This window comes from Cervus canadensis, chromosome 4 (assembly GCF_019320065.1).
Source record: "Cervus canadensis isolate Bull #8, Minnesota chromosome 4, ASM1932006v1, whole genome shotgun sequence".
Lineage (NCBI taxonomy): Eukaryota > Metazoa > Chordata > Mammalia > Artiodactyla > Cervidae > Cervus > Cervus canadensis.
Window position 1 is genome coordinate 28319568 of NC_057389.1, and position 11521 is coordinate 28331088.

General features: G+C 36.3%; 1 protein-coding gene across 4 annotated transcripts in view; it reads left to right on the forward strand.

Moving 5' to 3' along the window:
• SSBP2 (single stranded DNA binding protein 2) overlaps positions 1–11521 on the forward strand; it is a 297991-nt gene that overhangs the window by 84661 nt on the left and 201809 nt on the right. For all 4 annotated transcript variants that reach the window (XM_043464737.1, XM_043464734.1, XM_043464738.1 and 1 more), the window contains exon 2: positions 958–1030. In XM_043464737.1, the coding sequence (XP_043320672.1) occupies positions 958–1030 (73 nt within the window). The remainder of the gene's footprint in view (positions 1–957; positions 1031–11521) is intronic.

Sequence of the window (11521 nt, forward strand, 5' to 3'; positions counted from 1 at the left end):
GCGTAGCTGTACAGAATTGTGGTTATTGTTGCATTGTTTTGTTTACTGTAAACCTGGCTCAATATTGGTAAATACAGTGTAGCAGAAACCGAAGTGTTGTGAGCTATCTGGGCATTGGTCCAAGATATCATTAAAAGTACTGCCTCAGACTAATTTGGGTTTATGAATAATATTTTGTTAACAGCTTAACTAAAATTGAGCCACATGGTCTAGCTTAAAATTCTGAATCCACTAGTTAGTGAGAGTACTATAAGTGGATAGTGCATACTTAATATTCTATATCTGAGTGATGAATTTATATGTACTTTTGTGTTAACCTTTAAATCGTAAGTTCCCAAATGCCTAATATAATCTAGTATCTTTAAAATTTACTTAACGCTGTGATTTGCAGTTAATTTGAGTTTCTTATAAACTAAAATATTGTTGGTTTAACAGTAACATCCAAAGAATAAGGAGAAAGTGCTGAACAAATATTACAATGGATGTTCAATGTCCATTTTGGCATATGGGTGTGTAAACAGCTGGAGTTTATAATAACATTCACTAAAAAGATGGAAGGATATAGTGTTGTTGTAAAAGTCCAATTATTTATTATACTAATAATTATACCTTAACATAGGTTATGGGAATTATTAATGTTTGGTTTTAAATTAATAATTCATATTAGGTACAAAAGAGAACTTAGAATATGGTAAATTAGATGATACAAGACAAAAAAATCCTTATTTAGGTGTTTCTTGCCAAAAGATACAGTGTGTCTTATTCTTTTGTGTCCTATTTTAATTAAAGTTCTTTCTGAACATACATGTATAAACTCCCATTGAAAAGATGTTGGAAGAGTTGATTTTCTGTCACTGTTAGTGTGAAAAATACTTTCGTAATGAAAAGGTGTATGCATTGTTTAAAGAATGAATTTAAATATACCTCTTCTCAATAAATATTTTATTCTTTTCCCAGGTTAGCTCTCTACGTATATGAGTATCTGCTCCATGTAGGAGCTCAGAAATCGGCCCAAACATTTTTATCAGAGGTATGTTATATATATTTTCTGTGTTGTATTTTGATGTCCTATATAAGTGAATGAAAAATATAATGTAACAGTTATTTGAAAATAGTGAATGTTCAGTTATCCAAATGCATAATGTAGTCTTCGTAGATTATTGGAAGCATTTGCAGTATCCCAAAATGCCATTTCTGTGCAAATAACTTCCTACTCAACTTTCTAGACATTTTCCCCCCCTGAGGAATAGAAACTAATATTAACCTCAGCAACAATAATCAAGAAAGCAAATTTGCTTTAAGAAAAAAAGGCAAACACCATCATATCTCTAGTTTTAAAAATATTTTATTTTGGTATTATTCACAGTTTTGGAAAATATGGTTTTTGTTTTTATTTTGTATAGATAATAGTGGGTTGATGACCGAACTTAAGGTAGAAAAGATTTTGATAATCTTGCTTCAAGTTCTTGTTTCTGTTTTTCTCCTTCACAATTTTTAAACCTTAAATTTGAGCTTTCATACAGTGTTACCTTTTCTTCTTCAATTAATATAATAATGAGGAAGAGGAGGACTTTACTGAGTTATATTGTGTGTGAGCATATTATCTACAGTTCTAAGAAATTTGCAAGGTATCTGGTATTATTTCTGATTTACTGATAAGAACTATAGGACTCAGGGAGTTTATATAACTAGTTTGTGGTCACACAGCTTAGTAAGTTATTGAACTTACTAGTTATTGAACTAGTTATTTATTAGTTATTGAACTAGAATTCAAACCTTAGGTGCATGTTAATTCCAAAGCCCCTGGTTTCCCCTCGGTATCTGTGCTGTCCAGTATGGTAGCCACTGGCCAAATATGGCTTTTTGAGCACTTGAAATATGACTGATCCAATTGAGAAGTGCTGTAAGTATGAAGTTACACACTGGATTTTGAAGACTTGATGTGAACAGAAGAATACAAAATATCAATAATTTAAAAAATTTGATCACATTGAAAGGATAATATTTTGGATGTATTAGATAAAATTACTAGCGTTATTTTTCTTTATAAAAGTAGTTCCTAGAAAATTTAAAATTATATCTGTGGCTCTCATTTGTAGCCTGTGTTTATATTTCTGTGGGACAGTGCTGATCAAATTATGTGGTCTCTAGTGATCTCATTAGTTTGCCTCTACAAGATCAGGGACTTGACAGGCAACCCCTTGACCAAAGTCCCTGCCTGAGGTACAACCTTCTTGAGATTCACTATCCCCCACCAAGCACACAGGTAAACACACGTATCCCCCCAATCTAGTTAGACTAATTAATTAGTATATGTGAACCATTACGACCTATTTGCAAGTAAGAAAATTGAGAGGTATGCTCAGAACTTAAGTCAATTGTTTTACCATAGAAGGAATATATGCAGTGTAATAAAAATGTGATTTCAAAGTATTTATAAATCAAGACAGAAGTTTAACTGTCTTGATTAAATCATAAATTAGAAGACTTTGGTCTATAACCTGAGTCATATTCACTGTTTGATGTTACAAAGGAAGCAGCTGAGATTGCAAACAGGATACTTTTAATAATTATATTCTTAATCACTGCCAACTTATATTTAAAAGAAACCTCTGCAAGGAGATCCAACCAGACCATCCTAAAGGACTTCAGTCCTTGGGTGTTCATCGGATGGGCTGATGCTGAAGCTGAAACTCCAATACTTTGGCCATCTCATGCGAAGAGCTGACTCATTGGAAAAGACCCTGATGCTGGGAGGGATTGGGGGCAGGAGGAGAAGGGGATGACAGAGGATGAGATGGCTGGATGGCATCACCGACTCGATGGGCATGAGTTTGAGTAAACTCCGGGAGTCAGTGATGGACAGGGAGGCCTGGCGTGCTGCGATTCATGGGGTCCCAAAGAGTCGGACACGACTGAGCGACTGAACTGAACTGAACTGAAAGTCAGTTATGGAGATTTTAAACTTTTGTTTCAGTTCAGTTGAAAACTTGATGAAAGGAGTTACTGATCACTTTTCCTAGGTAAAGAATTGTTTTGAATTGGCTCAACTTTCTGAATCTGTTTTTTCTTGCCAACATTAATAATCATTTAATCAAACAAAAAAAATGTTGCTAACTTATTTAAGGACGTTCAGATATTTGGATTCAAATAAGTTATGTAGATTGAGCAGATAACAATATGCTGTACTGATATGCTTCTGAACTCAATGGAAAATGGAAATACAACTTTCACTAGTGCTATTTGGTAAAAATAAAATTATAATTTCAGAAGAGATTTGCACATTTTTAAACAAGTATTTACCATGATTTTATTTTCTCCGGTTGCATTTGGAATACAAAACTGAGGATTTCTCCATTATCAATCTGGTTCAATTTCACAAGAGGAATCACTTAAGCTGAAAATAAACTCCTGTCACCAGGAAGATATACAGTATTACTGGACTTTGGAGATGAGTGTATGTGATTCCCAGGATAGTTACATGAAAACCATTGAACATAAAGCAATAGTATATATTTTTGTGGGTACATATTTATGAACGTGAAGTGAAGTAAAAGTTCTGAAAGAATATACATTCCAGAGTAGTTGTTTGTGGGAGTGGGGTTGTTAAAGTAATCAAAAAGGAATTTTTATCCTGCAATAAAAAATATTTGTAGAGTTTTTAAAACAAATATACACAAACATATCTATAAAACACACATATATATTTGTATAATTAAAATTATCTTGATTTTAAAATGAAAGTTTGGAAGTAGATTTGTAATAGGCCAATGCTGAGTACACCCTAGAGTTCTGGATATAGTCATCCCTCCATATCCACTGGGGATCGGTTCTGGGACCCTGCCCCCCTCCCCCGTGGATGCCAAAATCCACAGATGATCAAGTCCCTTATGTAAAACAGCACAGTGTTTGCATATAACCTACACTCATTTTCATGTGTATTTTAAATCATCTGTAGGTTATTTATAATACCTAATACAGTGCAAATGCTGTGTAAATGGTTGTAAATACAATGTAAATGATATGTAAATAGTTGCCCATTGTGAGCAATTTCAGGTTTGACTTTTTGAAACTTTCTGGAACATTTTTTCCAAGTGTTTTCTACCCATGGTTTTTTGAATCTGTGGATGTGGAACCTGCAGATAGGGACCGTTGACTATAATTTCAGTTGGTAAAATTTCAATAGCTTGCTATATTATCCTCCTTCATGCTTCAAGTTTCCATCATACCAGCTGCTTGTGTTTGTCTATACATACCAGAAGGCGTCTCTCATCTGGGCTTTACTCAGTGCTATTCACTGCCTAAAATCTCCTCCCCTTCTTTCCTTGACTAGCTCAGAGGTAGCTTTTTCTAGGAAAGCTTTCTCAGGGCTCCACCTCTCCCTGCTGATAGTGCATTCTTAACATGAAAGCCTTTGCATATTCTGCCAAGAAGCTTGGACTTATCTTCTCGGCAAAAGGGAACTTTTATTCTTCTAAGAAAAAGAATAGCATCGTTGGGTTTGTACTATAATGTCTGTGTGAATGGCAGTACCCATCCTCTTAAACCATGGACAGTGTAATCTTTTACAGCTTTGTTCCCTATTTAGCATTGCTTTCTCTCTCTTTTCTTTCACTTGGATCGTCTGGAAATTTTAAGACTGCTTGCTGTAGGATGGGACTTCCCAGGTGGTGCTAGTGAAGAACCCAGCTGCCAATGCAGGAGATGTAAGAGACGCGGGTTCGATTCCTGGGTGGGAAAGATCCTCTGGAGAAGGGCATGGAAACCCACTCCAGTATTCTTGCCTGGAGAATCTCATGGACAGAGGAGCCTGGCAGGCTACAGTCCATGGGGTCGCACAGAGTCGGACATGACTGAAGCGACTTAGCACGTTCAGCACGTTGTAGAATGACTTCTTGAGTCAACTGTGTAGTAAAGGACCATCTTACCTAAATTCTTTCGCTATACCAGATTTTTACCTAATTTGTACTGTTAAACAGGGAACTTAAAAAAAAATGAGACTTACTTATTTGAATTGGATATTTGTGATAAACAGGAAATGACTGAAGTGGCACCAATTACTCAAGTATTCAATGTCCTCACTGTGGTTCAAGGTGAAGTAGAATGCTTCTTCCAGTTTGGGCTTTCTCCCTCAGGATGAGTGAGGATATGGATGACTGTGACATTTGTGAGTCCTTGTCAGCCAGGATTTTCTGTGCTGGGCCACCTCTTTCATTTTGTGTGGATTTGCCTTCTGGACTAAGTTGTGAGAAGGTCCAGTTGGAACTCCAGGCATCATCTGAGCAAGTAAGATGTGAATCTCAGCATCTAAGTTCTCACTTGGGCTTAGCCTTTCTGATAGTGCCCTTAGCTTAGCCTGTCGGAAATTGGATTGCTTTTGGTAGCTTTGATTATCAGTCAAAATAGTAGGACACTCATTAGTCCAGCAATTTTTTTCCTAGTTAAAAGAGATAGTATTGGAAATTAAAACATTTGTTTAGCCAGGTTGTGTTGACAAGCTCACTGTTATCTCTGATTCATCATAGATTCCAAACCATGTCTAAATCCTAAATGTTACTTTGGGCTCATTAAAAACTATCTTTTTGCTGGATTATATTGTTTCATTTTAGATAAGATAATTCCTGTTTGTTCCTGAAATAAACTACACAAGATAGAAAAGAATGGTCAAGAATTTCCAAAATAACACTTTTGAGCACTTACCACATGCCAGGTCTTTCAAGTCATTTCATATGTACTAACTCATTTAAACCTCAGCACAACTTTAAAGTACTACTATGATTATCTTGTTTTCATAATTGAGAAAATGGAATAAGTAAATACTATTTAGAACACAATTCATATCCAGCAGTGTGGCCCCACAGCCATTGCTCTGACCCATTATACTGTGTTGCCTCCAAGTTAAAGTTCAAGAAACATGTAAGGAAATCACTACTATATGTTCCATATAGCTCCAAGTGTCTGTCACCTGGATAGCCTACAACCCTCCTATTTCCTAGGGTTACCTTTTCTACCAAAATGACTCCAACTTAAACCCTAATATGACAGATTGTTTCAGGTCCTCTTTAATATCCCTGGAGCTTACAAGCCTTCATAGCCTAATGCTCCACTAACGCATTGCTTTTGGGTATGAAGGATTCTTACTGAAAGTTAGGGAAAAACTGAAGACTATTAAGCGTTGATTAAGTATGGTACAAGCAACAACATTGACTCGGATATTAGACACAACTATCCCTAAGTTCTTTGGTCTTCTTGCCATAGGGAATTTCTCACCAGCTGTTGTCCTGAAGACTCCTTCTGCCTTCTGTCTCATTGAGTCCTCCCAACTTTCCCAGTGGCTCCTTTTCTGAATACTCCCAGACCCCCAGACTACTCCTTCCTGGAGACTATTAGCAACCTCCTAAATCCTTGGTATTTTATTATGTAGAATATTAGCTATCTGTTCTTTACTTTCAAACCATTTCTAAGTGTCTTTGCCTTTCTGGGCCAAACATAGGAAGGATCCGTCAAGGAGTTTTCCCAATTTCCCAAGAAAAAAAATTTTTCTCTTTACAAAGACTTCTCCATTCCTTCTAAAGCAGAGCTTCCGTGATTATGGAAATGATCTCTAATCTCTGCTGTTCAGTAAGTTCTCCACTAGTCACATGTGGCAACGGAACCCTTAAAAAGGGGCTAGAGAAATCGAAGAACATTCAATTAATCCTGTGTAAAGAGCCACATGTGGTTAATGAGTACCATATTGAATTAGCACAGTTTTGAATTACATCTCCTTCAGAGTGCAGTCAGATTGTTCTTCCTGTTGTACATCTGTTTGCTTTAATTTTTAAAATTAGAATGTAAAAGTTTTCACTTTTATTACATTTAGTGTGTAGTTGCACCTATACTTCTATACATGGACGGTTTTAGAAAACTAGTAGGAACAGTAGATTATATTTAACTTAGACGTCTCAGGAGTTTTTCTAGGAACAGACATCTCCCCAGCCCAGGGACTGACCCCAGGTCTCCTGCATCACAGGCAGATTCTTTACCCTGTGAGCCACCAGGGAAGCCTATACATGGGTGTACAGATTCTTTTCTTAACATAGGAACTAGCGTTATTCTTTTATGATATAAATTTTTTTAATATTGGCTTTCAAAAAGTATGATAGTACTTAGGAATACTCTGTGAAGTTTGATCTCATGAGCTTCGGATGTACTGCTGTGCTGTTTGCGATGTTGTTGAGTAGATCTAGATCATCTAAAGTGGTCCCACACTGACCAAGCTAGAACCCCCCCCCCCACAAAAGGTGCTGCCAGCATCCAGAATTGCCCCACCTCTACTTTGCTGCCACTTCTGCAGCAAGCAACCACTTCTCTTGGAGCCAGGGGCAGGAAGCTTCTCTTCTTCCTCCTGCCCTTTGATCTGTTGGTATCTCCTGATAGAACTTAAGGGAAACTAGCTGGCTAGGGGCCAAGGAAATCTAATTTTCAGAATCCAAATACTGAGTGTAGAATGGAGGATATAGGAGGGTGGGTGTGGGGCTGAGAGGTAATAGGTAAATGACTAGTATACCTTGCCAGAGCAAATAATGATGAAATAATAAGTATATGTGTATGTATGTGCGTGTGTGTGTATCACAGATTTTTTATTATACACACTTACTGTGCTTTCATTTTTGTTTTACTTCAGTTGTTTTCTATCAGTTCGCTAAACTTTATAAATATTCTCTTTTTGTGGTTGTAGCATTTTTCATTCTATGACCTGTGCCATAGTATAGTTTACCAGTCCCCTTACTAATGGACATTTATATTGTTTCCAGTCTTTTGCAATTACAAATGATGTTTCATTAAAAATTGTTTTATATGTAACTTTGCACATGTGACCATATTAATAAATTCCTAGAAGAATTGCTGTATCAGAGAGTTATGTTCATTGAAATTTATAATTTTCATTTATAAACCATATGGCATATCTTATTCTTGCCAATATACCATTCATTCATGATTCATTGTTTGGCTCTGCATTTATGTAGAAATGCTGAAAGCACTAGATCATATTACAGAGACGCTGCCTAATCACAGACAAGGCCCTCGGATGTAAGGTATGGTGGTAGGCATTGGCCTTGCAATTTACAAGGTTTAGCTGGACTGATGATGGAAGGAAGGGAGGTGGATGATTTAAAGAGCAAAAGCCTAAGGACTAGGGAATACACACAGAGGCTGCAATAATACAAGAAGAAAAAATAGAAGTTATTTGCATAGATACCACTTAAGCACTTGAACAAGTCTGAAGCCCATGAAACTCAGTACAACAGAAAATGCCTCTTCATAAATAGCAGAAGAATTGTTTCTAAAGTGACTTTTGACATTTAGAGGTGTTTTCTGACTATTCCTCAACCTCATCCATCATTATGTTTGCTAAAAAAATTAAACTATATGTATGAATATGACTTCAAAATGAAAGTCCTTTACCTTTTTCAGAGACAATAGTTGTAAGTTTGGTGTCATTTTTTAAACATACATACAATGAAGTTCATACATACATATTCACACATATGTTTAAACAGAAAAGGTAAAACAGAAAAGGTATGTATTATGATGTATGTATTATTTTGTAGCCTTTCTTAATCTCATTTGAAAAACCAGTCTATCATAGCCCTTTTTCCATATAGATTTATCTTATTCTCTTTAATGATCACACACTATTCTGTAGTGTTTAAGTAGTAAATTTTATTTTGCCTTCACTGTTGGTAAATGTTTTTCAGGTTGTTTCCAATTTTCATTTTAACAGTGCCACAGTAAATGTGACAGTTTTCTGTAGATCAGGTTCTGTTTTCCTGAATGTCATCTAATGCTTCCTCTAAATAAGTATTATCTGGGGTAGTATTTGGGGCTTCCCAGATGGCTCAGTGGTAAAGGATACACCTGCCAATGCAGGAGACATGGGTTCGATCCCTGGGTTGGGAAGATCCCCTGGAGGAGAAAATGGCAACCCAACCACTATTCTTGCCTGGAAAATCCCATGGACAGAGGAGCCTGGCAGGTTACAATCCATGAGATCACAAAGAGTTGGACACAACTCAGCACGCATGTAACAAGAATAGTAATTAGCTTAGAGGCAAAAGACTGCCATTCACTGTGGAAACATATTCCAGTGTAGAACCATCTCCTCTTTGTAAATACCTTGCACATTGGTTGTTGTTCACTGAATAACTGTGAAAGGATGACTTTTGTGTTAAGTATGTTTGACTGAAGTTTTAGCTGATTCTTCCACAGACCTGTGATTTAAAGTGAGAAAGATGAACTTCACTCATGATATAGAAAAGAATATTTTGAGGATGAAAGAGATGATGTTTGTGAAACATTTTGTTTCTCTTAGGAGTAATAAGATGTTATACTGTTTAAAATACAAATACATTAACTTCAGGCTTCCTCTTGTAGAAGACCATATCAAATATAAACCACATAGGTTACATCTGATGACTGTAGAAGTTGTGAAAGTGCAAGAAAGAGACTGCTTAGTAGGTGATGCAGTGCAGCATGACTCTGGTTAGACTGAGTCTAATAACCTCTAGCAGTCTGTCATTCAGACCTAGTCATGCCGCTTTGACTCTTCATAAGTCATCTCACATTCTCCTTTTAAGTATTTCACAGTTGTATTAGGTAAAGCCAAGATGAGCTGAGATGAAACGTAAGGACTCTACTTTGAAAAACTTCCGGTTTTTATGCTTAAGATAATTCCAGTTATTAGGAATATTAGTATGTCTGGGGCGTATCTGTGAGGTCCATCATTATGCCCCTTCAAGAAGACATTGACTTGGGAAAAGATGGTAAGAGAAAAGATTGAGAGAAAAGATGAGACACAGGTTTTTGACTAAGTTATAACTTTAGCAGGACATCAGAGCTTTATTTCTCATAAGACTCATTAAGTACCATTTCTTATTTTTCATGAACCAAAAAAGATAAAATATTGATTACCTGAAACTTTCAGATAAAAGGTAGTGTAGATTTTAAAAAAATTTTGAATGTTACTACTTAGGAAAATTCAAGTTAGGGTCTGACTTCCATTTATATAACATGTTCTGGTTCATTGTTTATGTTTAGACTTTATAAATTTAAAGTGATTAATTCTTAGAGTTTCACTTTTTAGCTCTTAAAATGGCTATCACATACATAATTTTCTAATCTTCAGAGAATTTCTCTGGTTTTTGACAGCAAATTACTTTCTTACATTAAAGTTTTCATTTATATTTCGTGTGCATAAGCACTCTAAATCTAATCTTTCGAAAGATTTATATTTCGTGTGCATAAGCACTCTAAATCTAATCTTTCGAAAGATTTATATTTCGTGTGCATAAGCACTCTAAAAATGCTATCGGTTTTAGTGATTTTAACTATGCTTAAGTTTTACATCTCTTCCTTAAAGAGGGTTTTTTTGTTTTAACATTTAGAATCACTTACAAGTTTTTATTTTAAAATATTTTTGTCTTTTATCCTGTTGGGATAACTTCTTCCATAGTAGGTGATGGAAAGAATTCTGTTAATCAGTCAGTATTTATAGTTGTTTGCTTCCTAGCAGTGGTAAGGGCCAGTGGACACATTTTACTTTTTTTTTTTTTTGTCATACATTGATATGAATCAGCCATTAGATTTACACGATTCCCCATCCCGATCCCCCCTCCCACCTCCCTCCACCGATTCCTCTGGCTTCCCAGTGCACCAGGCCCGAGCACTTGTCTCATGCATCCCACCTGGGCTGGTGATCTGTTTCACCCTTGATAGTATACATGCTGTTCTTTTGAAATATCCCACCCTCACATTCTCCCAGAGTTCAAAAGTCTGTTCTGTATTTCTGTGTCTCTTTTTCTGTTTTGCATATAGGGTTATCGTTACCATCTTTCTAAATTCCATATATATGTGTTAGTACGCTGTAATGTTCTTTATCTTTCTGGCTTACTTCACTCTGTATAAGGGGCTCCAGTTTCATCCATCTCATTAGGACTGGTTCAAATGAATTCTTTTTAATGGCTGAGTAATATTCCATGGTGTATATGTACCACAGCTTCCTTATCCATTCATCTGCTGATGGGCATCTAGGTTGCTTCCATGTCCTGGCTATTATAAACAGTGCTGCGATGAACATTGGGGTGCACGTGTCTCTTTCAGATCTGGTTTCCTCAGTGTGTATGCCCAGAAGTGGGATTGCTGGGTCATATGGCAGTTCTATTTCCAGTTTTTTAAGAAATCTCCACACTGTTTTCCATAGCGGCTGTACTAGTTTGCATTCCCACCAACAGTGTAAGAGGGTTCCCTTTTCTCCACACCCTCTCCAGCATTTAATTGCTTGTAGACTTTTGGATAGCAGCCATCCTGACTGGCGTGTAATGGTACCTCATTGTGGTTTTGATTTGCATTTCTCTGATAATGAGTGATGTTGAGCATCTTTTCATGTGTTTGTTAGCCATCTGTATGTCTTCTTTGGAGAAATGTCTGTTTAGTTCTTTGGCCCATTTTTTGATTGGGTCATTTATTTTTCTGGAATTGA